The sequence below is a fragment of the Vigna angularis genome, chromosome 5, assembly GCF_016808095.1.
Source record: "Vigna angularis cultivar LongXiaoDou No.4 chromosome 5, ASM1680809v1, whole genome shotgun sequence".
Lineage (NCBI taxonomy): Eukaryota > Viridiplantae > Streptophyta > Magnoliopsida > Fabales > Fabaceae > Vigna > Vigna angularis.
In genome coordinates, this window is record NC_068974.1 from 32,310,703 (window position 1) to 32,338,026 (window position 27,324).

Genomic DNA, 27,324 nt, shown 5'->3' on the forward strand with positions numbered 1-27,324 from the left:
TATTTCTTTTTAAAATTGTATAATTTGGAAGTCATTTATAAATTTTGAATTTTGTAATGTGAAAATTCTTAATTTTTAGATTGTGTAATATCAAAGTTCTTTGACTTATGAAAGTTCTTTTAACTTGTGGGTTGTATAATTTGGATATTACTTTTGGCCAAAGTAAAAAAAGATTGTAAAATTTGAAAGTTATTCTTTTCATAAAAAAAAGGTTTTTAGATTGTGTAATTTTAGATTGTTTTTGGATTGGGGAAGTTGTAACATCCCGATTATATACGTCATGCATATATAATAAAGACGTCATCATGCATAATATAGGAAAACAGTCAAGAGTTAATTCAGGATTACAGTCATCCTTAGAATAGTGCGGAAATCTCGACTAGAGTATTAGGATTTCTCCATGAGAATTACAGAGAATTTAAAACTTAAATCACACAAGAATTCACGAAATAAGACTAATTATTCTGAGCTGCAACACTGCCGTCTTCATCAAGAGCTGCTCCCAAAGTATCCTCCTCACCATCTGCTCCCATCCAAGTGGATGATCATCGCCAAAGAACATACGCAAGCAAATACAAACAAGCAAGGGTGAGCTAGATATAAAAAACATGTTATAAAATTTCACACGACATGCAAAAGTCATCCAAACCTAGTAAACTAACATCACTAGACTTATTACTTTATACCCCGACTTGTTGCTTTATAAACCGACTCGTCCGGACTAGAATGATTGCCGAGCTATGGTGGGTCGTGCACTCGTGGTGGCCTCTACTGCTTTGCAAAGCCATTGCCAATGGGTTTCACCCTACCACACTCACGAGGTTAGTCCGTTATTACTCACCTTGGAGCATACTGGAAGCCTCCAAGACTAGGACCTCCTGCTACTCCTCACCACATGAATCAATCCTCTCTAATTGAGAATGACAGACCATTGGAGTTTCAGGATAACCCCCAAGACTAAGCTCCCATGTAAATCATCCCACACACAATAAGGGCACCACCATGTATCCTCTCCTTGAAGATCATGGAATTACGTCCAATAAAATAGGGCACCACCATGTAATCTCCCTTGAGATTCATGGAATTACGTCCATGAATTATAGTGTTACTTTGAACCTTATCCCAAGTCATGAATAACCCGAAAGTACCGTATTATCCCAGTAAATCTAACATACCTCATACTATTCACATATTTCATATCACAGCATATATATATATATATATATATATATATATATATATATATATTTCAAACATTCTGCACATAACTCAATTAAGAGAGAAATGAACTTAAAACAAAATTACTATTTGGACGAACGTTATTCGCCGAACGGTACTGGACGAACGCTTTTACCAAAGGTCGAACGCTATTTCTCAACAAAGCCGAACGCTGGAATGGAGTACTGAGGTCGAACGCTATACTCACCAGAACGAACGCTCGAAGAACGCTCAATATATATCTTAAGGACGAACGCTCAACATGTCACTAAGGACGAACGCTCACTAGGACGAACGATCACTAGGACGAACGCTCACTGGGACGAACGCTCACTGGGACGAACGCTCACTGGACGAACGCTCACTGGGACGAACGCTCACTGGACGAACGCTCACTGGGACGAACGCTCACTGGGACGAACGCTCACTGGACGAACGCTCACTGGGACGAACGCTCACTGGACGAACGCTCACTGGGAAGAACGCTCATTGGGAAGAACGCTCACTGGGAAGAACGCTCACTGGGACGAACGCTCACTTCAATATTAAGGACGAACGCTCAGTTCAATATTAAGGACGAACGCTCAGTTTAATATTTAAGGACGAACGCTCATACTATTTGGCCGACCACTAATTGGTCGAGCCATTTGGAACGAACGCGCGTTCTGCAGAATTCTGCAGAAACGCAGCAGATTTCCAGATTTTCCAGAAACCCCATTTTCATCCCTTTCTTCCCATATTTTCTTCAACAACACAATTTTACAACCACTCATACAGATTCATACACAACAAGGTCATTCTAAGTACGAAATTTGTTCATCAACGACACTATATTATAGATTTCACTACACATACATGGTTCATACAATCCAGAGAAAAGGATCTAGCTCCCCTTACCTCTTGAAGACTTCCCTTGTGAATCTTTGAATTTATCCCCCTCAAGGCTTGCAGCACCAAGCAACTCCAGCAACTCTAGCAACTCTGAACTTCACCTCCTTCACCAATTTTTGCAGCAAGGCAGCAAGGATTCTTTTCCATTTCAGAACCCAACACCCCCTTATATCTTCCACGTCTGCAGCTTGTTGAATGGTGCCAAAACATGAGAGGGGAATCACGGACGTTTGTCTCCCTTATTTTCTCAATAAAACAAAACTTCATTTCTTTCTATGGGCGGCTGCACTGATTACTTCTTCCATCCTTTTCAAACTAATAATAATAAAAGAAAAGGAGGTCCTTACAGAAGTTGGAAGTGGTTTTTGACTTTCACATCATATAATTCAAATTCTTAAAAAATAATTTTTAAATTAGAGAATTCAGGAAAAAAAAAAAACTTGATAATAATTTGTATTATAAATAAATTTTTTATGTTAACTTAGTCCTAAAGCTACAATTTAAAGATTAAAGTTCAATAAATAAATTCATTTAAAAAATTGTATGATTTATACAGAAAGTAAGGAAAAAGAAAAAAAAATTCATACTTTCCATCCAAATAAATGAAGAAAAAAACAATATAAAAAATATTTTATGTCCCATGGGTTAAACTAATCTCACGCATAAAATATTTTTCTTTCTGAAGTATTTATTGCGTTACCTTTCATTAATTAAAACATAATAAAAACTGTTACCTACAAAATATAAAAACTAAACCACTAAAAAATATTTCCATCTCCTCAAACTAACACAATAAAAAATTACATTTTTAATCCTTTTGTAAATTTAAGTTTATTTAAGAATGTCTATTCTTTCCCAACCATATATTATCCTCAACAAAACTGCAAGCTTGCCATCACCATCCAATGATATTCGCATGTTCAAAACCATTCTTCTCTTTTTCTATGTGGCGCCCTGCTAGTGAAAAGCCACGAACCAAGTAACTCTCAACAGCAAGATGGGAAGCACCTCCTTCTGCTTGCTCCACTCATCCCTTTGCAAATTCCCATCTTCATCTTCATCTTTTTCATCTTCATCTGGATACAGACCAAAGACCAAGTTGCGAGCTCCTACGTCCTCCTGCTTGGGCCAGCAAGACCCAGTCTGCAGCAAAAGAACCATTCTTTTAACCAGCATAGCCCTTCTTCCATTTCGCCGTTTGAAGAGGGCCCCAGCTCTAGAACCACCGGCCGTAACTCCAAGTGAGATTCTTCAATTTGCATTTATAAATTATTATAGTGTAATTGCATATGGGTCACTGAATTAGCATGTAGTATCCCGAAAGATGAGTTCTTGTATTGGTTTATTGCATGACCCAAATATTTTCTGATATGGGTTTACCTCTAATCTATTCTATTAGAAGAGAATTTAAAACAACGAATGCTAAATGTTTGTAACAGTTATTTTGGAGGATTCTTTCTTCAGAGTTCACTTGCATTCAAGTTAGGATCCAAGATTCCAGTATGGGAGCTTCTTTTGTTGAATGCAATATGATGTGATCTAAATTTAAGAAATATGGATTTTGAGTGTTCGAATCAGACTTTGTTTTTGGTGATCATTTTTAACTCCCGGAAAAGTGATACAATTGATTAGAATACTGATAGAAGAGAAAGAAATGAGAAGGATGTGTTGTGGTGGATGTTCTCTCCTTTTCTGCCTCATAATATTCTGAAAAGAAATTAGAATTTGTTTTCAAGTTTCAAGTTGTGAAAATGCATGTTCTTTCTTTTTGGTTCTAGGATATTATAAAATCTTAATTTTTCAATTCTTTTCCTCTAGGATGAAAAAGAAATGGATACTTAGAAACTTCCTTAAGTAAGTTCTTATTGATTTGCTGCTTTTTGCTTGTGACATGTTATATATCACCAGACTGATTTGTTAATTTAAAAGGAACGATTGATTATTTTACATTATGCCTCTTACAATATACCATTAGGGTTTCATACATATGTCAAAAAGGTCTCCATTTCCCCCTTTTTGGACCCCCTTATGCTTACAATACACCCTTGCTCTATTTGTTGTATACTGATATCTCATGAGGTCTGCCCTCCATCCCTCCAAAGAAAATTGTATCTTTAGGACCTCAAGTGTTGTTCTGCTATGGGTTTTATGTGGATTAATTAGTCTTCTTTTTGAAGTAACTTGGGGGTAATTATTCATTCTCCTTGCAGCTGAAGAAAATGAGGTGAAGACACAAGAGGATAACCAGGAAGCTGAGGTTTGTATGTGGTTACCAATGTTGAATAGTAAATTTATCGTTAGCTATCATGGTTTTGCCTTGGATGTTTAGTTGATCTAAACTTTGTAGCTTCTATGGACAGACAGCACCTGAAGTGGAAACACCATCAAATTCCTTTCTGTCTCTCCTGAATGGAATTGGAATATTTTCTTCTGGTGTGCTGGGTGCTCTCTATACACTTTCTCAGAAAGAAAAGGCTGCTGCTGATGCAACAATAGAAACAGTAAGCTTATTTTCACTCTTATGTTTCTTAGATGTGTGTTAGCCTTTGAGGGATGTCTCTCTTCCTAAAAAACTCCTAAGGCGAAAAAAGGAAATGAGGAATTATTCTTCTGTTACTGAGGAAACAAAAATTCTGGTCACTTTTGTTAAAAATGTGATCCAAACAGTTTGTGGGTCATGTGTAATTATTAGTCAGTTTTACAGTTTTATAAGTAATTACTGTTTTATTTAAAATGTTGTAACTGCTATGAGTGTGTAACAGTGTGCATCAGTGAAAATAAGTTTTTTTCTGCATTCCACTTTTTTTTTTAAAGTCATTTTTATTATTTATTAGTTAATATTTAAGCATTATTTATACTGGTCAATGTGCACAGATGAGCTGGAAACTGAAGAAAAAGGAAGAACTGATTGTTTCCTTAAAGAAGGACTATGAGCTGAAGTTACTGAATAAGCAGGAGGAACAAGCCAACCTACTTGAAAAGGCAAAGGAAGAGAAGCAAGCATTGATGGAACAACTAAATTCTGCGATCAGTACAATCAACCACTTGGGGAAGGAGCTTAAAAATGAGAGAATTTTGGTTGAGGACCTGAAACTTCAAATTGACAGACTTGAGACTGAGCTTTCAAAGATTGATACAGATAAGAAAGATCTTGAAACCAATTTGAAAGAAAAGATAGATTTCATTGGAGTTTTACAGGAAAGAATCAATCTTCTCAGTGAGGACCTCAAAGACAAAGAAGATGTTGTTAAGAATCTCAATTCATCTCTAGCAGTAAAGGAGTTGGAATTGAAGAGATTGAATTCTACCTATGAGAAAACCAAGGATGACTTATCCAGTGTACAATTGCAGATTCAAGGGTTGAAAGATGAACTACTTAAAAGCCAACAGGAACTAGAAGCTAAAGATTCCTTGGTGATGGAACTAAATTCAAGATTGAGTTCCTTAACTCATGAGAATGATGATTTTAGGAGTAAATATGATGTCATGGAGAAGGAATACAATGACCTAAAACTCACTACTGAAAGAAAGGCTGCTTTGGACTCTAGGGTTTTAAGTGAAAAAGAAGAGGAGCTTCTTCAGCTAAAGCATCAATTTGAACTTGCCCTGCGTGAATCAAGCCAAAACCTGCTCATCAATGCTGATTTATCCCGGGAAAGAGATTTGTTGAAGGAGGCTCTTGAGAATAAATCTGGTAAAGTGAATCATTTGAAGCATGAACTTCAAGACACCCAGGGAAATCTTGAAAAATCAAGAAATGAGTCTGCTGAATTGGAAAACCTTTTAAGTGAGTCAAACAAACTGCGCAATGACCTTGTGGTTGAGGTGTCTAAGCTTTCATCTGAGCTCACTGAAGTTAAAGGATCACTACAGAGAAGTCTTGATAATGCAAAACATGAGGCAGAGATGCTAGCAAGTGAGGTTACAACTGCAAAGGAACATTTGAAGAAAACCGAAGCAGAGCTACAAGGTAAGTCCCATGATTTAACAATTGCTCTTGAAAAGTGTGATAGCCTACAAAAAGAATTAATTGAGATATACAAAAAGGCTGAGACCACAGCAGAGAATTTAAAGGAAGAAAAACAGTTAGTTGATTCTTTGAAAAAAGATATACAAACTTTAGAGAAGCAAATCTCAGAAGACAAGGAGTCCCGAAAATCTCTTGAGACGAACTTGAAGGAGGCTGTCAAATCACTTGATGAAATGAACCGAAATGCAACGATCCTTTCTAGTGAACTACAGAGAACCAACTCTCTTATTTCTAGCCTTGAAAAAGAGAAAGAGGTGCTTATGAATTCCCTAGCAGACCAAAGAAATGCAAGCAAAGAGGCCAAGGAAAACATTGAAGATGCTCATAACCTCATCATGAAACTCGGCAATGAAAGAGAGAATTTAGAGAGAAAAGGGAAGAAATTGGAGGAGGATTTGGCTTCTGCCAAGGGTGAGATATTGCGCTTAAAGAGCCGAATCAGCTCTTCTAAAGTTGCTGTTAACAATGAGAAAGTGCGGAAAGATGAAAGTGAAGGCAAGGTCAATTCTTCAAAAGTTACTGTTAACAATGAGCAAGTGCAGAAAAATGAAGGGGTCAATTCTTCAAAAGTTGCTGTTGACAACGAGCAAGTGCAGAAAAATGGAGGTGAAAGCAAGGTTACTGTAACTGCGAGGAAGACTGTGAGAAGAAGAAAAGCTAATCCACAATAACATAGGAAAATTTTAGTGAGTTTTCAATAAAAAATTGCTGTTAGAATATTCTGTAATAAACTATTTCGAAGCCAATTGATCTTGAACTCTATTCACTTTGGCATGCAAGAAATTCCATTTTGTAGTTGTATTGTACAAATGGGAATTATTAAACTTGTAGGACAGTTGTTTTCTTGATAGTTTTCTTTAGTAAAGCTATATAAGGTGAGAATATTAACCATCTTCTGCAACATAAACATTGGTGTATATACAACAAATTTTCCTTGTACATCAAGCATACAACAAGCTTGCAACTGCTCTTTTTTCCTGAGCTGTAACATAGGTGATTAGGTTTTACTGACTGATTTATAGCATTCTTTCCTTTGGTTTAAAGAAGTACGTGATGAACCCTTTGCATGTTCTCATAAGCATGAAGGTAATATAAACCTAAAGCAGCTTATATTCTTCTCTAAAAATGAAAAGCAGACAAAATAATTTGTTAACTATTTTTCAGCAATTCTTAGACATGGAAGCCAATGAAAGATGTGACTAACATTTGAACAACTTTATTACATACTCACAAAGTTGCGTGATTTTGATGAGTTTATAAATTGATTTTAAATTAACGTGATTTTACATAATCGATTCCAATTGAACACGAGTTTGCAGTAACATGTGTTGGATAACGAACATTAGAAAAATTATTTTGACAAGTAATATTTGGAAATGCAACCAAAATTAGTTTTGGATGTGTAATCACTAAAACGACTTAAGTTTGACGAAGGATGTACATGAAACAAGAAAACGTTGACAAAAGATATATATGAAATTAACATGACTCAAGTTAGTAGTGATACAAGAGCTGCTTCAGTTAGCTTCGGTGAGACTTGACTGACTGTAAAACTTAGAACCATGTTTCTAACACTATGCAATTTGGTACCATGGATAATTGAGAATCAGGCTACTTTTTTATACGTATTAAAGACACTGTTTTATTTATACATAGGAACAACTAAATCAAGATTGCATTGCAAACAATGAAAAACCTAAACAAAAACCGTGAATTCATTGATTGATTCATCAAAATTCTTTAAATGTTCTATGTTTCCATGATGAATTTATCCTTAAAAAAATTCTGAAAAGGAGAAAAATCGAACAAGACCCTCAATCACGACTCCTGTTTAAACGAAAAGTTTCATCACTACACATGACCATCCTTGAGTATATTGTTATAGGAAATTCTGGCCTTATATAAAAGGTTAACCTTTTTCTAACAATGGTATTTCTAACAATGGTATCAAAGCCTTGTCACGATGTTTTGAGTTCGAACCTTGGAGAACCTATTCCTACCATTGGGGGAGTTTCGAATTTTCCAAACCGCCAGGTGCCGCTTCTTAAGGAGGAGCGTTTGTTATAGGAAATTCTGGTCTTGTATGAACTGATTAACACATACCCTGCGTTTTAAGTCTCATTAACCAGTAGATGGGAGATTTAGTTTTTTCTTTTTACTAAAAGCATTCTACAAATTCAATTGTCACTAGTTTATGCATTGGTAAGTATTGGTTTTGAATGACTGCAAAACAAATTTTCGCCAAGAGAATTTAAAAAATTATTTTTCTTCGGATATTTAGGATCTTGAGATAAAGTGAGTTAATTTTTGAAAAGTTTATCTCAAAATGTTTCCATTAAACTTTATAGAACGTTCTCGACATAATACAGAAAACTATCTATAATCTTAGCTACAGCTTCTTATCATTAATAACTTTTTAAGCAGATATCATAGATTCTTGGAAGCCCAATAGATGATCAATTTAGTAGCTTATGGTTTTAGGAACTTGCATTGTATGACAACAGAAATATTTCATTAATCATGGTAAACATTTCATATACACGTAATTTACATCATGGATATGATAAATAGAATAAAAGAATTGCTTTGAGCAGTGTCAAGGTTGAATAATCTCAATTGCAGGGACCCGTTGTATACATTGATATACAATTACTCTGATTCTAGGCACTAATTTAAATTATCTAAGTTCTAAAATCCAAGAGGTACACTCTAGGAGAAGCTGGAATTTCTGACGAGATGCTATGTTAAAGAAAACCTGCATCTTTCTACGAAATTCATTTGCATCTTCCTTGCAACTAAACGAGCCTGCACATGCGCATTGTTCTGCCAAATGCGCAGCTTTCACCTGATGGCACTTGATACACACCACATCTTGCAGGTGGTATAGTCGTTCTCTTTGTCTTACAGTCTGAAGAAGAGCATTTTCCATCACCTCACGGTCATAAGGCTGCCCACACTGTGGCACAGCACAACGCCACTCCTCAGTTAATAAAGCCAAATCCCGGCACAAGTCCAAATCTCTGCAGTCATTACAATAGCTGTACCCAAAAAAACAAAAATTAAAACATGTGAATACAGGAATCTTAATGCCTTTTCTGCGTCCATGGTTAACATTGTTGGGATAGTCAACCTCGAGTGAGAAATCTTTTGCTCTCATATAATGAAAACTTGTTAACTTTTTACCTGCATATGACGTTGGATAAGACGAATGAATGACAAGGATCATGAAACTCGGCTTCGGGAGCAAACTCTCTAACACCAACATATTTTAGCAAATTCTTTCTCAACACCTGCAAGTGAACGAACCAATCAGAACTACTTTTTGGCTCACCTCAGCGTAGAGACATGAAAATCAACAGCAGAAGAAAGAAGTCATTCAACCTAAATTACTCAAGGAAGTATATGAATCTGCTATGGAATTATATCCATTTAAGAAGGAAATATCTCATGGCCTCTGAAATATATTAGAAGTATTCTATGTGTGAACATACAGCAGCAGTACCACAAAAATATAATATTATTAATGATAGTAGTATGATGATAAGACAGCATTAAGTCATTTAAGGAAAACAAGTACAAAAATTGTAGCAAATCCCTCTTTAAGACATCCTTTATTATGTTATGAAACAAATAAATGAATAACTGTTAAGAATTTTGCTAGCATTGCTTAAACAATTATTACCAAAACTTCATGCTGCACACTTTGGTCAAGAGCCAGGACAGCACAGACATGCTTGATAAATTCCAAGGCAGCATCCCCTCTGTGTAATTCAGGGCCTGGTGATATACTCTGGTTGTTTTCTGATCTGCTCACCCCCTTCATATGAAGACTAATATCGTGAACAATTCCCAGCAGTTTGTCCGCAAAGTAAGAGCTAATCTGTGGAATAGAATATTATGCAAAAACAAAATAAGTATAAACTAATCCTTCGAAAGAAGAAAACATGCAATTTCAGTTACTTCTGCTGTTATACCTGTTCTTTGATATACTCTGTTATTTCTGATTCAAAAGCAGCTGCAGCTCCAATGCTTATTGATGGAGTGCAGGTGTCACCATCCTTAAATGAGGCCCTGATTTGTGCTTGGTTTTGTGCATAATTCCAGGGAATATACATGAATTGAGAAACGATGAAAACAAAATGGTCCTGTAGATAGCCATAATACGAACAACAAAGACATGAAGAACGCAGAACAGCTCCTGTATTAAATTACTGGCCATTCGATTTTAAATACAGTACATTAATCTTCAAATGTAAAGACACCTTCCCTTCATCACATCAGTATTCGAGCTAAAATTTTTACACGGTAACTTACTTGGACTTTTTTTGGCAAGTATTCAGCAATGTTCCAGCTTGATATAATGTCTACTTGGGATTTATCATTCATGGCTTCATCAGATTTTACTGGTATTCCACCGTAGTTATACTGCACGCAGAAAATCACAATGAGAACAATATATGATTACATTATGTTGGAGTGAATAACATACAAATAAAAATACACCAACTTTTCAAAGTTGTACAGTAAAAACTAATGACCTTAACTAGTAATTAGATCATTAAGCACTTGGTCACGATCAGTATGCATTTGATGTCAAACAAAGTATAACCCAACTGGAACCAAGGACTGCTAGGGATTTGTAATATTTGGTTGACAACTACGATCACACCATTACCAAATCATATAACAGCTTCATCAATCAAGCATATTTCCCTTTTCCTCTATTAGAATCAGTGAAGAAACTCAGTACTCATTTTGGCATCAGAATCAAAACCTCTCCCGCAAAGATGCTATTTCACATACAGACAACCCAACCTTATCTCAAATACTTTCTCACTAATTATAAGAAATTTTTTATGTCCCGTGCCTTTGTAAACATCCAAAGTTCAATTATATTATTATTTTTCTAACCAACCATTAAGAATTATAATTATCAAATGAGTGGCAGACCTGTATTAATTAATTATTATTCTTAGGTGCTAAGCAATCCAGGCCATTCAAAATTGCTTCAGAAATAATTTGAAGAAAAAAATACCTTGCGAGTGTAATTAAAACAGTGAGGTCTAAACAATGAACAACAAAAAATCATGACAATACCTGATCCATGAATAGCAACGAGCACCAGAACTGTAGTGGTTCAAGCTCAATCCATTCAAATAAATCCCTACAAAAATAAGTAATACAGGGTTACATAAAACAAGAAGCATCACTCTAATGTCAATTAAGTTGAATTTAAGAGAAAAGGAAAAAGACTCAACTGAGTTATTCTTTCATCACAACTTTATGCAATTCATTTAAATTATCCAAAGATAGCGAAACAATTATATAATAAAAGAAAATTAATTTATGACTTTTGCAATACTGACCTAGATTGTATAGTTCTTAGCAAACTGTCACAGTAAGCTTTGGCTCTAGACAAATCATATTTCCCTGTGTCTATAATAATCTTCGTGAAGTTTGCAAATACAATTGTAGCACCTAACTTGCGGAACTCTGCCAACAATAATGCAAAGACCTTTTGCATGACCTAAAAATATCAATGCAATCAATAGACATTAGTGACATTCAATTAAAAGAATTTAGTCTAAATATTTAAATCACAATGAAATGAACTAATAAAGGCACAAAAGCCTGGAAAAGAAAAACCCAATTTAGAGGTAGGAAAGCACATACTATATTATGATAAGGGAAAAATAAAAAAATGAATTTAATTACATTTAGCAGTGTTCCCAATACAATTTGGTTCAGTTTCCACCAAAAGAAAAAATCATCTGAACCAATAAAAAACATGTGTGGTGCAGTTTGGTTCGGTTGAAATTAATTATGCAATCCGAACCAAACTATTGCAGTTTGAGTTGGTTCAGTTTTTGCAATTTCAAAACAATTTTGCAACATTTTATTTTTTGAACAAGCATTTAACTTAAAAGCATTACCATTGAACGAATTTAAAGCAACACATTACATATTAGTTGTTGTCAAACATTTCATAATTACAGTAAAAAAGACAAAACAAGATAACCATGATGAAAAGTCAAATAATTCTATACTACATTAATGAAAAAGTCAGCTGCAACAATAAAAACTAGATTTCTGACAGAAATAGCACTTAGAATAATTTTAATTGATAAATGCAAAGATCTAAATACTATATGAATTAAACCGTATTCAAATTTAATGAACTCAATAATAAATGAAATTTACTTACATTTAAAAAAATAAAAATAACATGGAAATAATAAATAGAATGCACTAGGCAATTTGGTTTGGTTTTCAATCCCACACCGCCAACTAAACCAAACTGAGTGGTCTGGAGGGAGAATAAAAAAACTAAATACAATTCAATGAATTTGGTTTCACAGTGGGCAGTTCTTCAGTTCGATTTTCTGTTTTCCAATTAGGATGGCTCGCTTTTAAACACCCCTAATTTCACTCACTATAGAGCTTCTTTTAATGTAAATTGTTTACCTTGTGGAGTAGCTGATGGAGAGCTGGATCATGAAGTTTTGATTTAGGGCTGCAATGTGGAAAGCAGAACAGGAATTAATTAGACAAAAAAAATAATAGGACTGTTAATATGTCAGGTAGTGTGGACCCATAAGCCCATTTGTGTGGTTGTTTAACAACGGGTAAAGAATGTAGTAAAAACCTGCAAAGCCATCTGTACAGATGCTGCAAAATTGAATCAGCATAAACATTTCCTGATGTCACTGCATCTGCTAGGCAACGCTGGATCAACTGCTTAAGGACTCGAAAGGCATGTGCACAAGAGGTAGACTCATCAAAACCATTCTGATCATTCATAGAAAATGCTCCAGAATCATGTTCGTGACCAAATCCTAATAGAGTGCCTCCTTCCATTTCATTAACTAGGCTGTACTTGAGTAGAGCATTTACAGCCAGGTGGTGTATCTGCATACAAATTAATTAATAAATAAAAATAAAATCATCATTAACTTTTAATTCTCATTCAATATGGGGAAAGTAACTTTAGATCATTGAACCTTTAACTCCACAGTTACGTTTCTATAAGCTCCAGGATATGTAAGAACAGGTTGTTGGACCTATTTTCAAATAGCACAGCCGTCAAGTTGAGCAATCAAATATAAGCATTTTAAATCATCAAATAATAACAAATAATGAGGGAAAATTATTCACCGGTGACAATAGTGGCACACTTTAGTATTTATTCAAAAACCATTGGAACCCACAGTTTAAAATCTTATCATGTATGTCAGAGTGGTGAATTAGTTCATCATAAATTTGTTACTAAATCTGGGAGAGTTCCCAACAGATAACATCTGTTATAAAAGAACAAGTTAATCATGGCAGTCATGTTATAAAAGGTTGTTACTGCTTAATATTTGTAAAAGAATAAGTTAACATCAGAGTGGTTGAGTACAGTACAATAAAAATCAGAGTGGCTGAGTACAGTACAATAACTGCAGCTTTCATAAGAATACAGAAATCATTTTTATTCTCAATAACAATAATAATAATCATTTTTTCAAAATTTATAAGTGGAAAACATTAGGGTCTGCAAAAAATTGGGATAATAAAGAACCAAAATAACTCCGTGGCATACCTCATCAACAAAAAAGTTCTGTTCGCCATTAATCCCACCTAAATCTGGAAGGCCATCATCAGATATCCAAAGCACCTGTACAAATGGAAATCTCCTTCATGAATTATCATTTCAGGAACTATATAATGAATTACAAAATGTTCAACCCTGTCCTCTAAATAATTACAAACCCACATTTGAACACACAAAAGATAAAACTATTTTGTTCATGTGAGGACACAAGATGTAAAACATCAAAAACAAAAGAAAGAGCAATAAATTTTCTTTTTGTTAAGTCTTAGAAAGTGGATTTATATCTTACTCAATCACAACTAATAAGGGAAGATTTGCATCCACTCATTTAGTATAAGTTGACCATAGTTTTAATCAATTTGGGATATCCAACATATTCTCTCACATTGAGTACCATCTCAAACATGAGATAAGATATTTTTGACTAGTTAGATAGCAAATCGATTGAGATGACATAATATACCCAACAAGTCAATTTTGTAGGATTAAGTCAGACATAAATTCACTTTCTAAATACGATATTACAATAACTTCAATCAAATTAAAATTAAAACCTGTTGATTATCACGCAACGCCCTTGAAAAGAAGATATCTGCCATAAATATGAGCCAGTCAAGTTCAAAGTTCCCCAGGGGTACCTGCAAAGGACATGCACAAGAAAACAAAATGTCATACAAAGTAAAAAATATAACTTCTCAACTAAAAAGTATTTCCCCTGCAGGAACAATTAATGGCATATAAAGAGAGCTACGAATGTTTTTACTTGTCTTAAATAACCACTTTTGTTAATTGAATTTTCCTTTTCCTAAACTATAAATTTCTTTTACAAACAAATATTTTTATCTATTTTTTTATAATCTCCCCCCAGTTATGTTTCTAAAGATTGAACTACTTACATGGGCATATCTTGAGAGAGCAATTCTTTCATTTAACCATCGGACTGATGCAGCACAACGTTGCATTCCAACTTTACCAGCAGTTTGTTGCCATCCAAGAATCTAAACAATGACAAAATTACATATATTATTAAAAAAAAAGGTCTAGTTACAGATATGCTTGAAAAGGACTACTTGTTTCAAACATTTTTACCTGGTACTGACTATCACGTGCATTGTAAGGAACACTCAGGCATGGAAAATCATCTAGAGCACGGATGCCCAATTTTACTAATTGAACATTAGGGCATTCAATGACAGCAACCATAGGCACATGATTTTCCCTTCCGTGACTAAGATTGAGAGAAGTGCAAAATAACTCAGTCCAAAAAATGTAAACAGAATATGGCATTTTAAAATTTCAGAGCTTGTCGAATTTCATAAAATAAATAACTGGAAAGCCTCAATCTTTAAGGACCATAAATATTAGCATTGTCAAAATTTAAATCTGCTATCACTCGCAATCTCATTTTGAACATTAATTAATGTAACATTTCCACATAAGACAAAAAATCAACTTACCCATACATGATAGTCATATGGAATTTATCGGTTAAAATCAGATTCAGACAGAACAAACCTTATTTATATTATAATATAAACTCAAGTGCTACTACCTTATCTACATTACTCAATATTCAAAATCTTGTTTCACTCATGTTACACTACAGGCAACAAACCCACCCTAAAAGAAATTGTATGAGAAAACTCCCCCATGTTCTTCTTCACATTTTAAGAACTTCATACTCTAAGAGAAAAGTCCTCTGCTCTTTGTTATAGGTAAAATTCTAAAAATTTTACTTACAGAAAAATCATTTTATAAAATCCATGAAGCATTAGATATTTTTTTTCGAAGTCTACCTTTCATCTCCAATTACATTATGTTTAATTCCTCTACTCTACACGTCCCTAAAAAAGTTCTACTTCTCCAATAACAGCATATTGAAATTTAAGAGACATTAGAATGATAATTAAGGTGAAGAGAGAAATTATGAGAGATTTAAATAAATGTATTTCTGAAACGTTCAAAGAGAGTTATAGTAAACCAAGATAGAATAGATAACCTGTGACTATTTATTGCTCTTTGCATCACTGTTTCAGCATCCTTGACATGGGCCACATAGTCCACCTGTATACAGGACATAATTATATTCAAACTTGATACAGATTAGTTTTTAAGTGATACTACAAAGTAAACAATCAGAAAAATGTAGTAGACTTACCTTAAAATTAATGTCATTCCTCGGAGGTGGGTCAATAGACAAAGCCTGGCAAGCATCATGAAATTGTCGTTCAAGAAAAGTCGGTAATAAATCTTTGTTTTGATAGGGATTAACCACCACAACAGTTATTGCTTTTGATGCAGGAAAATATCCAACATATATAGCCCGTCCCTCAGAGATGCTGAAATTCATAAAGGAGTATTAAATATGAAACTAAAGCTTTAAATATATTGGAAGAAAAACAAAAAAAATAACATGAAGTTTCAAAGCAAATACAACTATATGTTTTTAACATAAATGAATGAAGAAAATAATCTCTGTAAATAAGGAGCCTCCACTTACCTGTGGTACAAATAAAAGAAGGATAAAGACTGTTCAAGATAAACACATTCTGTCGTAGTCTTCATGTGCAATTCACTCAAATTCCATGGTTCATGCAGACTACGTTTATTGGCAGTTTTATCCACCTTACATACGCAACCAAGCTGGATTAATGCATTAAACTCCAGTGGCACCTTTGTTTCATATATTCCCTGATATAAAATTGTCCATTAAATTCAATGTAACTACACTGATCATATATATTTTACACTATGAATATAATATTCATAATACAATTTAAGCTCTTCATTGTAACTTAGTAACATAAATCCAAGAATTATACGGGGGGTTGTAAAAAATGATTCAGATTTGAGAGAACTCCCATTTTATACCATATAAAAGGTCCTGCAAATTTGGAACACAAATAGACCTTTCGCACATTGCCAAATTCATATAACCCAAGTTTATAATAAAAAAACCACAGTTCATATCACAACTTTTATCAGTCAATGTTGAAAAGTTCGACTTTATCATGAGCCAGTCTAGTAATTTGCTAATCAAAATGAAAGACACTACAAGCCAGGAAAATATTTTGAATGAATAGTGCATATTCAATGCCTTGCTCGGAAGAAAAAAGAATCTAGTAGAACTATATTTTAATGAGGCCAACCATACTCTTGCAAATAGATGGCACATACAAGTGTTCAACACTGAAAAAACTACCTTTAACCCTGGGTAAAAGATAAAGACAACTTCGTATATATAAGTCAAACTACCAACTAGTAAAATACAAGAATTTACTGTACATCAAATTAACAACAAAATATTGGGTGAACAACAAATTGTTACTCCATTCAATAACTTTTTCTATATGTTAAATTCCAATAATATAACCATTGATTACATTGATATGATCTCAACGCTTATGCTACCAAATTTTCAATAAATTGGGCATCTATATCTAGATCATCTTATGTAGACATTTGCTTATATTTTCAAAATTTATAAGTTAAAATTTTATAAAAATTAAGTTAATCTATGCAATAACATTCAAAGATTGGATTATTAAACTTTAATATATACAATTATTGAATGTAATAACATGATCCTCACTCATACTACATATACAAACACACACATACAAGATGATTAGTCCGTATGCTGACCTCAATATCAGGATCCGCTAGAAGAGTTGCAAGTTTTTTGCTCACTTCCCCATATTGAATTTCACTAATTGAGACCTGCAAAATTTTCAACGTAATAATGATACATTTCAATGAAAAAGTTAACAAAATCTACTAAACCTGAAAAAAATAGAAGCAATAACACCAACTACCTCATATAAGTTATAATTCAGCCTTCCATGAGGAAGATTCTTGTTAACACGTTTACCCATAAATTCTTCAGTAATTGGAGATCTTGAATTGAGGTAAAAGACTCTAGGAACAGAAACAGGAATCTTATGCATACTCCCATCAACAACAACCCAAGCAACAAATTGGCCTATCAGTGAACTGGGAACTAATTGTATTATCTGAACCACAAAATTGGATAAGAAATTTTAAAAATCATACCAGTCATTAAGAAAATTGACTACTTGCAAAAAGTTAACCATACCTGCCAATGACACTTCGTTAAGTCTACCTCAAGCCTTTTAAGATATGAACTGACATGACTTCTTCCTAGATTCCTCTTACCATTTATTTGTTCAGAAACACCATTCATGCGATTAGATATCTTTGATTTCTCCAATCTGGGAAACAAAAATCTCTTCTTTAGTCGGGTTTTGTTCCAACAATCAAATGTATGGCTTAAAGGATGGTTGGTCAGTTAATAGTTTTTTTTATCAACAATGTTTAGTTGTTAGTATTTGCTAGTGGAGGAAGTCGAACCAACAACCTCTACAACCCTTCCTTCCAAACCTATCAAATCAACCTTATATCTCCCAAGTGTTAGTGGGGGAGTAGAACCACAACCTCTCCCACCTTCCTTCTAACTTTACCATTAAGCCAATCTTATATCTCCGGTTGGTCAGTTAATAGTAAAGTGAGTCAAACAATGATATAAACTTACATTATAAACTTCAAAACAGGGAAAAAGCTTCAACGATAGTTACCACACCATGAAAGCCAGCCATTGTAGTAAGAGTCAAATGCCCCAAAAAACAACATTCTTCCAATGTAGGACTCGTCTTTTTTTGGTAATAAATATAGAACTCAAGTCACATACATTACAATTGATCCTAACACATTATTCATGATTGGTCCTTCACATGTTACAGTGGCCCAGTTAAAGAAAACTGTAGATATTTGTGGATATCCTATTCTATTTGGACAACTTATATACAGTTCAATTGGTGTTACGCTCCAATCAAATTTAGAGTATCATCTCAATAATACACAATGACATTTAATGGAATCCACCAAGGTGAAACTCTGATTCTGATTGAAAACAACAACAATGATACTGTCCATTTTAATTCACTTAAGTTTCAATTTCGTTTTCATTTAAGCCAGGAATAGTTTAGTAAGTACTAACATCTCAAGATGTCACACTAAAGGCTTGGGTCATACAAATTCTGAAAAAAACCAATTTCATAATATACAAGAACATAGCAATGCTAAATTCCCCCTTTTGAGCTTTTGTATGATCTAGCTCTATTAGTTATCATGTTAACGGTGTCTACCAATAAAATTACATGCATAATGCAGAAAAGAAAAGTATCAGCAGAAGATCCAAAGGATTGTTTTAGCTCTTTCAAACAACCCAAGACTATCTTTTGGGTCTTGCTCTTAATGGGAAGAAACCACACCAAAGAGTTCCTAATACCAATGCATGAAAGTGAGCACTTTACCTTTGCTTCTTTCTTCTTTCCAGAATATTTTTCCACATTCGCTTCTTTACTTGAAGCCATCCCTGATAATCTACATTTCTGTCTATATTTTCATACGTTTCATCTTGTTGTGGTGGTGAAAGTAGATTTTTCTTGCTGCTATTATCTTTACTATGCTCTTGCTCTAAATCTTGTTGATCACTGAGCTTCCTCGAATTTTGTTCATTATTAGCTTCATAATGCCTTATAATTGGTCTAGGTCCGTAAGTAGAACTCCTACCCTTGTTTCCAAAGTCCTCTAACTCATTAAGAATCTCATCATCCATCACAAGAGAGACACGATTTGAGTCATTAAGCTTTTTCAAGTGCTCGTTCTTGTTCATTGGTTTAAAGGCATCAACTATTTTCCGTTGGCGAAATTTGTCCTCCTTCTCCCGAACTTTTTTGTGCAACCAATCAGGATGAGCTACCCTAGGGACAGGGTTTGAAACCTGCAGGCATTAAACTCCTTTAGAAAAGAGAGCAAACAAGAATGGATTATTTCAAATCCAGACAAAAGAATTCAATAAACCTTTTGCATTGCAGCAGGAATAGTGACAATCTTTTGAATTGCAGAACTAAGCCGCTGCTTGTAATAGGACCAATCAATTATTGAACGAATGGCAACTTCCAATGAAACTTTGCACCATTTTCGGACATAGAACTTCATTACCTCTGCATACATTAAGCATACACCTATTTAGAATATGAAATACAATCATTTTGTTTTGTCTGAATTAAGAAAGTAAAAAAGTTACCAGCATCAGTTTCAAATATTGCCACAGGAATAGCACGCTCACTAACTGGTGTGCCCTGCAAAGGCAATAACCTTTTAAAATAAAAGTAACTAGGAAATAAAGAAGTTGTGATGATTGTAGTTAGATGAAAAAAGGAAAATATATATTTGCGATTCACAAATTTTCTGTATCAAACATGGACCACACCTTTGGTTCACTTGCAACTATGTACTGACATCGAAGACCTTTATCTTTGACCATTGTATCTCCAAGAAAGTCAGCTAGACGTTTAGCCGTGGTAACAGCACAAGACTTCTGCTCACCATAATCAGCTAAAGATTTGCTCATGGTACTTGATTCTGATATATAATCAAGCAACTCACTGTCTGCGATATCCTTTCCCTGGTTCTGTATGACAAAGATTTGATAAAATAAGGAAGCAAAAAAGTTGTACCTAGTCATGAGCATCAATATCATAAAACTAATTTGAACCAAACATATATGAACTCTCTGTTAGACCTCTTATAAGTAAGAACTATAAGAGGAGAAACCAGAAATAAATAGGACAGTTATTGTAATAGTTTTTGACAGTTTTGTGTTCAGTTTGACAGTTTTCCATATTTTATTAGGGCCAATCATAACTGCTTTTAGGCAGTTATCAGAACAGCAGAAAATAGAGAAAGGGAGGGAAAAAGGCATATTAGATTGGAGAGAAAATCTGAAAAGGGAGAGACCAAGCTCGGTAACTTGGAAGATGCATCCTGTCATAAGTGTTGTTCTATTTCAATTTGTGTTTTGCTGTGTTTTGTGCAATCTGGTAAATTATAGACCAGATCTTGTGACATCAACTGGTATCAGAGTTGTACGTTCCAAGGGACCCTCACGGTGACAACACAAAGCATGGAAGCAAGGGTGGAAGCATTGGACAGGGGGTTGGAAGGCTTGTTGGCAATGCAGGTAACAATGGCAAAAATTTCTGAACAGTTAAACGAAGTGAAGGCATCTATACATGAAATTAGTGAGACAAGAGGAAGAGAACAGTGATGGCGGCCAACCATTTCGTGCAGGTGGCATGCAACGGAGCCATACGCGTCGATGATACAAAGTGGGTAGGTGGAGGAAGTTAGAGATACCAATTTTTGGTGGTGAGGATGCATATGGATGGATAAACCCGAGTAGAGCGATATTTTGACTTAAAAGGGATGGCACGAGAGGATAAATTACATGCAGTGAAGGGAAGGCGCTGACTTGGCATCAATGGTGGGAGTTTTCAGAGCACCAACCAACTTGGGAGGATTTTAGGGCAGCAGTTATTAGATGCTTCCAACACACCATGGTTGAAAATCCTTTTGAATGGTTGAGTCTAAAAGCAAATAGGCTCAGTGGAGGAATATCGGGAGAAGTTTGAACTCTATGCTGGTTCGTTAAAGAATAGAACCAGTGTACTTGCAAGGCATATTTTTGAATGGGCTTAATGAATTAATTAAAGTAGAACTTAAACTCTACCCAATAGAGAGTTTGGCTGATTTAATGGATTGTGCACAACAGGTCGATGAGAAGAATCGATTGGCTGAGAGAGGGAGCATTACTGGAAGTAGTTGGAGTCGGCCAACTCGAACATCTAATAACAATCCTTACCAGATCACAAAACAGAATTGGAGCAGTTGCTTTTCAATTAGCTCTTCCGTCAAAGAGTAAGATTCATCCGGTATTTCATGTCTCTCTATAAAAGAGAGCTCTTTCGCCCTCCACAAGGCCACAAACTCTACCTCCAATGTTATCACAAGAACTAGAATTACTGGTCACCCCAGCTGCGGTGAAAACATGCGCAATTCCCCCAATGGGACTGCAGAAGTGCTAATTCAGTGGACAGATCTGCCAGAATTTGAAGCCACCTGGGAATCCATGTAGACCATTATGCACCACTTTCCTTCTTTTGACCTTGAGGACAAGGACTCTTTTTGGGGGGGTATTGTTAGACCTCTTATAAGTAAGCACTATAAAAGGAGAAACTAGAAATAAAGAGTCTGCAGGATCTATAGTAAATAGGATAGTTATTGTGATAGTTTTTGACAGTTCTGTGTTCAGTTTGACAGTTTTCTATATTTAATTAGGGCCAAGCATAACTGCTTTTAGGCTGTTATCAGAACAGTAGAAAAATAGAGAAAGGGAGGGAAAAAGGCATATTAGACTGGAGAGAAAATTTGGAATGCGAGAGACCAAGCTCTCGGTAACTTGGAAGATGCATACTGTCCCAAGTGTTGTTCTATTTCAGTTTGTGTTCTATTGTGTTCTGTGTAATCTGGTAAATTATAGACCAGATCTCGTGAGAGTAATTGTTGTAATTAGAGAAAACCTTACTAAGTATTTTTCTATAATTATTTAGGTATGAGGTGCCTAACTTAGGGGTGCCTAACATAGGAGGTGCCTAACTTAGAGGTGCCTAACTTAAGGAGGTGCCTAACTTTTACTCCTATAAATACATTAGTATGTTGTAATAATATGTATTGAAATAAATATAGTTCTACATGTTTCTCAAGATGGTATCAGAGCTCCCGATCTTGGGAGCTCTGTTTCCGCTGCACTGATAAGCTACCAGCCACCAGCAACAGCAGCTATCCAGCCACTTCAACTGTAGCAGAAACTATTGGAATCACTGATAGGACAGAAAGGGACGCCTATCTGCAGCAAACACAACATTGCAAATCGCTCCGGAGAAGACGTTGCCACGCGCCGCCACGCACAACCAGCCTTGCCGGCGCGTGTAGCCCACGCGCCTAGTTCCGGCGAGACCCACTCGCCGCCGACGTCACAGAAGGAGTCGCCGGAGCCTCCTTATTCCGTTACAAGGGCCGGTGACAACCCATTTTGGCTCAGATCGGAGTAAATCTGAGTTTTGAAGTACTGCTCCATATTATTCTGTGTAGCCCACACTGTTTTCCACTGCCCAGGCTGTTTTTCCGCTGTCCGACGCCTTGTGCCGCTGTCCGACGCCTTGTGCCGCTGTCCGGCACCGTTTGTCGCTGTCCAGGCCGCGTTTGTCGCTGTCCAGGCGCCGTTTGCCGCTGTCTGGCACCGTTTGCCGCTGTCCGGCACCGTTTTCCACTGTTTCGTCAGCAGATAGGGTCCCCAGATTGCATTCCCAAGGATGTCTGAGGTAAAATTTATTCCTTTGGGTCCTAATAATCTTCCAAATATGATAGGTGCCTATCGGTTGGATGGGCGGAATTTCTTACAATGGAGCCAGTACATTCGAAGGATTCTCAAGGGTCGTTCAAGACTAGACCACATAGATGGTGGAGGACCAGAACCAGATGACTCAAACTTCCTAATGTGGGACAATGAAGATTCACTAATTATGACTTGGATGTGGCATTCCATGGTTCCTGAGATAAGTCGAAATTACATGTTTCATTCTTCTGCCAAGGAGATATGGGATGATTTACAAAATACTTTTTCATTAAAAAAGGATTTTGCTGCATGTTATGACATTGAGAGCAGGATATTTAATACAAAACAGGGCTCACATTCTGTATCAGAATATCATGGAATTTTGAATGGTCTTTGGATTGAATTAGATCAATACCAAACAATAAAGATGTGTAAGACAGATGCTACCGCACATGCTGAAGTCGTGGAAAGAGGAAGAATCTTTAAATTTCTCCATGGCCTAAATCAAGAGTATGACCCAATTAGGGTACAGATCTTAGGAAGAGAAAAATTATCTTCCTTATCAGAAGTATTTTTTATGGCAAGAGGAGAAGAAACTCGAAGAGCTGTCATGCTTGATGGGGGGATCTCCAACACAGGCTCTGCCATGACAACCGGAAAGGGATTCCACAAAGGAACGAGCACTGGAGGAAAGTCATTTGAAAGAGGAAATCGTGGAGATTATTATACTGGAGGAAAGTCATTTGAAACAGGAAATCGTGGAGATTATTGTTCATTTTGTAGAAGATCTGGACATACCAAAGAAACATGCTTCAGACTCCATGGGAAAAGTAATGTTCTAAAGTGTATGAGGAATAACAAAGGGCCTACTCAAAAATGGGTAAATCACACTACCTCAGAACAGGAAGCCACCAATCAATCTAATGTTTCTCCACCACCAGATCTTGACATGAAAGCTTATAAGGAAGAACTCGACCGCTTGAAAGCAATGGTTGAATCAATGAGTAAGCCCTCTGGATCATGTACTCTGTCCATGAAAGGTAAGATTTGTCTCAATATTGTTGGTAATATGACTCAAGGTATTTGGATTCTTGATTCAGGAGCAACTGATCATATGACACCTTGTCGTGTGTCTTTCAACTCATATGATGAAAGCAGTAAAGAACAACTTATTACTGTTGCGAATGGTCAGGGTATACCTATATGTGGCTCTGGGAATATAGTTTTGGAATCATCCATTATATTAAAGGGCGTTTTACATGTTCCACAATTAGCCAATAATCTTATCTCTGTGCAAAAACTCACAAAGGATTTAAATTGTTCAGTAATATTTTTCTCCACTCATTGTGTTTTTCAGGATCTTGCCACGGGGAAGACGATTTTAACTGCTAAGGAGCAAAGTGGGTTGTATCTATTAGAGACTAATGACCAAAGCACAACAAATATTTTGAGTCTACAAGCTACATCTGAGACGTGGGCAAACTCTCAAATATGGCTTCATCATAAAAGGCTTGGACATCCTTCATTTAACGTTATCAAGTCTTTATTTCCCCATTTGTTTACCAATGAGTCTGTTGAGTCTTTTAATTGTGATATTTGTCAATTATCAAAACATCATCGTGCATCTTATCCTATTAGTAATAAAAAGAGTACTTCTCCTTTTGATTTAATTCACACTGATGTTTGGGGACCAGTTGTCGCATCTATTTCTGGAGCAAAATGGTTTGTTACCTTTATTGACGATTGCACTCGTGTCACATGGACATACCTTATGAGCAATAAATCTGAAGTTTTCCAAATCTTTGTTAAATTTTTTCATCTTGTCCAAAATCAATTTGGAAGAAATATCAAAAGAATTCGGTCTGATAATGGTACTGAATATGATAATCATGAATTCCTCAATTTTTTCTCTCATAATGGTATTGTTCATGAACTTACATGTGTAAACACTCCTCAACAAAATGGGATTGCGGAGAGAAAGAATCGTCATCTCCTTGAAGTAACTAGAGCTCTTCGTTTTCAAATGTTTGTTCCAAAAATTTACTGGGGGGAAGCAGTGTTAACTGCCACATATCTCATCAATAGGTTACCTACCCGTGTCTTAAACGGCATTAGTCCTATAGAGTCTTTATTGTCTTTTGTTCCTTCTTCCCCTTTAATATCAAGTCTGCCTAGTAGAATTTTTGGATGTATTGCTTTTGTTCACTCTCATCACCCTAATCGTAGCAAATTAGATCCAAAAGCCCTTAAATGTATCTTTATAGGGTATCCTTCTAATAAAAAAGGGTACAAATGTTATCATCCTCAGAGTCGTCGCATCTTTATCAGCATGGATGTCACATTTCATGAAACACAGTCCTTTTATGTCAGTTCACCACTTCAGGGGTAGAAAACACTTGAAATGGATGAACTCTCCTTCTTGTCATTACCATGTCAGTCTTCGCAGGATGCCCAAGACCTGAGCAATGAAACTATCAGGATCCATAATAAGGATGAAGAAGAAGACAATTTTTTTGGTCAAAAATATGAAAGAAGAAAACAACCCACTTCGACTCTAGAGCAAGAAAAATTGTCTAATCCGGAGGTGAGAATCCCTGAAGACAACATCGAAGAGGTAAGTATTACTGATGACTTGCCCATTGCATTGAGAAAAGAAAGGAGATCATGTGCTAAATATCCCATTTCTCAACATGTTTGCACTAACAATCTCTCTGATAAGCATAGAAGTTTTATTGCTGCCATTGATGCAACAAAAATTCCTACCTCAATCCAAGAAGCCATGAAACTTGAACATTGGACTCAAGCCATGAAAGAAGAGATGAATGCATTAGAAAGAAATTCAACTTGGGAAATTGTTGACAAGCCAAGAGACAAGAAGGCAGTAGGATGTAGATGGCTATTCACAGTGAAACATAAGGCGGATGGAACAATAGAAAGATATAAAGCGAGACTGGTGGCAAAAGGCTATACTCAAACCTATGGGATTGACTATGAGGAGACATTTGCTCCTGTGGCAAAGATGAATACAGTTCGAGTTATTCTTGCTTTGGCGGCTCATTTTAGATGGGACTTACACCAGTTGGATGTAAAGAATGCCTTTCTTCACGGAGATCTGGAAGAGGAAGTTTACATGGATATTCCCCCAGGGTTTGAAGTGAAAAATGAACGAAACAAGGTTTGTCTTCTAAAGAAAGCATTGTATGGTCTTAAGCAATCCCCTAGAGCATGGTTTGGAAGATTTACAAAAGCAATGATTTCCTTGGGATACAGACAAAGCCAAGGAGACCACACTCTATTCATAAAACATTCATCTACAGGTAAACTCACCCTATTGCTTGTCTATGTGGATGACATGATTATTGCAGGAGATGACGAAGCAGAAAAGTTGGCATTAAAAGAAAAACTGGCAGCTCAATTTGAAATAAAAGACCTAGGAAAACTTAAATACTTTCTTGGAATAGAGGTTGCTTACTCCAAGGAAGGAATATTCATCTCCCAAAGGAAATATGTACTTGATCTCCTCAAAGAAACGGGAAAACTGGGATGTCGAACTTCAACAATTCCTATAGAACAGAATCATAGAATTGGAAGTGAAGAAAGTGCTCCTGTAGAGAAGACCCAGTATCAAAGATTAGTAGGAAAACTAATCTATCTATCACACACAAGACCAGACATTGCCTATGCAGTTAGTGTAGTAAGCCAATTCATGCATGATCCAAGAAATAGACACATGCAAGCAGTTGATAAAATTCTCCAGTACTTGAAGTCAAGTCCAGGGAAGGGATTGTTGTTTAAAAGGGAAGACACATTAGGTATGAAAATATATACTGATGCTGATTATGCAGGGTCTATTACTGATAGAAAATCTACTTCTGGGTATTGTATGTTTCTTGGAAATAGTCTGGTAACATGGAGGAGCAAAAAGCAAGACAGAGTATCTCGCTCTAGTGCAGAAGCTGAATTTCGAGCCCTTGCTCAAGGAATGTGTGAAGGACTTTGGATGAAAATCATTTTGGATGATCTTAAAATTAAGATAGACAGTCCTATGCAACTATACTGTGACAATAAGTCTGCCATAAGCATTGCTCATAATCCAGTACAACATGACAGGACAAAGCACATTGAGATTGACAGACACTTTATAAAAGATAATCTAGACAGAGGCTTTATGATTACAACTCATGTTCCAACAGGTCTTCAGCTAGCAGATATTTTTACAAAAGGGCTACCTCAGGGAAGATTTCAAGATCTTGTAAGCAAGTTGGGAATGATTGATATTCATTTACCAACTTGAGGGGGAGTGTTGTAATTAGAGAAAACCTTACTAAGTAT

The 27,324-nt window shown here is 35.7% G+C and overlaps 2 protein-coding genes across 2 annotated transcripts in view; one reads left to right on the top strand and one right to left on the bottom strand.

Moving 5' to 3' along the window:
- Positions 1–2,965: 2,965 nt before the first annotated feature.
- On the top strand, positions 2,966–6,949 carry LOC108340820 (MAR-binding filament-like protein 1-1). Its single transcript, XM_017578411.2, has 4 exons — positions 2,966–3,350; positions 4,320–4,366; positions 4,470–4,610; positions 4,984–6,949. Exons 1-4 carry the CDS (start codon positions 3,107–3,109, stop codon positions 6,808–6,810), a joined length of 2,259 nt encoding a protein of 752 aa, XP_017433900.1. The 5' UTR covers positions 2,966–3,106; the 3' UTR covers positions 6,811–6,949.
- A 1,676-nt stretch (positions 6,950–8,625) lies between these two features.
- Positions 8,626–27,324, bottom strand: part of LOC108340273 (DNA polymerase epsilon catalytic subunit A) — a 35,513-nt gene continuing 16,814 nt past the window's right edge. The window contains exons 26-49 of the mRNA XM_052877438.1: positions 20,029–20,229; positions 19,843–19,897; positions 19,617–19,759; positions 19,067–19,536; positions 17,830–17,965; positions 17,549–17,746; positions 17,379–17,453; positions 16,234–16,424; positions 15,892–16,072; positions 15,733–15,797; positions 14,823–14,961; positions 14,630–14,731; positions 14,288–14,371; positions 13,722–13,796; positions 13,141–13,200; positions 12,786–13,048; positions 12,605–12,653; positions 11,506–11,666; positions 11,237–11,303; positions 10,454–10,564; positions 10,114–10,284; positions 9,822–10,019; positions 9,323–9,429; positions 8,626–9,177 (exon numbers count right to left, since the gene is read on the bottom strand). Coding sequence (XP_052733398.1) covers positions 8,817–9,177; positions 9,323–9,429; positions 9,822–10,019; positions 10,114–10,284; positions 10,454–10,564; positions 11,237–11,303; positions 11,506–11,666; positions 12,605–12,653; positions 12,786–13,048; positions 13,141–13,200; positions 13,722–13,796; positions 14,288–14,371; positions 14,630–14,731; positions 14,823–14,961; positions 15,733–15,797; positions 15,892–16,072; positions 16,234–16,424; positions 17,379–17,453; positions 17,549–17,746; positions 17,830–17,965; positions 19,067–19,536; positions 19,617–19,759; positions 19,843–19,897; positions 20,029–20,229 — 3,663 coding nt within the window. The 3' untranslated portion in view covers positions 8,626–8,816. The remainder of the gene's footprint in view (positions 9,178–9,322; positions 9,430–9,821; positions 10,020–10,113; positions 10,285–10,453; positions 10,565–11,236; positions 11,304–11,505; positions 11,667–12,604; positions 12,654–12,785; positions 13,049–13,140; positions 13,201–13,721; positions 13,797–14,287; positions 14,372–14,629; positions 14,732–14,822; positions 14,962–15,732; positions 15,798–15,891; positions 16,073–16,233; positions 16,425–17,378; positions 17,454–17,548; positions 17,747–17,829; positions 17,966–19,066; positions 19,537–19,616; positions 19,760–19,842; positions 19,898–20,028; positions 20,230–27,324) is intronic.

Bases quoted from the DNA above. Each gene is read 5' to 3' on its own strand.
- LOC108340820 (XM_017578411.2), top strand. From the start codon at position 3,107: ATGGGAAGCACCTCCTTCTGCTTGCTCCACTCATCCCTTTGCAAATTC. The intron at 3,351-4,319 runs GTGAGATTCTTC...TTCTCCTTGCAG, and splicing joins ACCACCGGCCGTAACTCCAA to CTGAAGAAAATGAGGTGAAG. The intron at 4,611-4,983 runs GTAAGCTTATTT...CAATGTGCACAG, and splicing joins CTGATGCAACAATAGAAACA to ATGAGCTGGAAACTGAAGAA.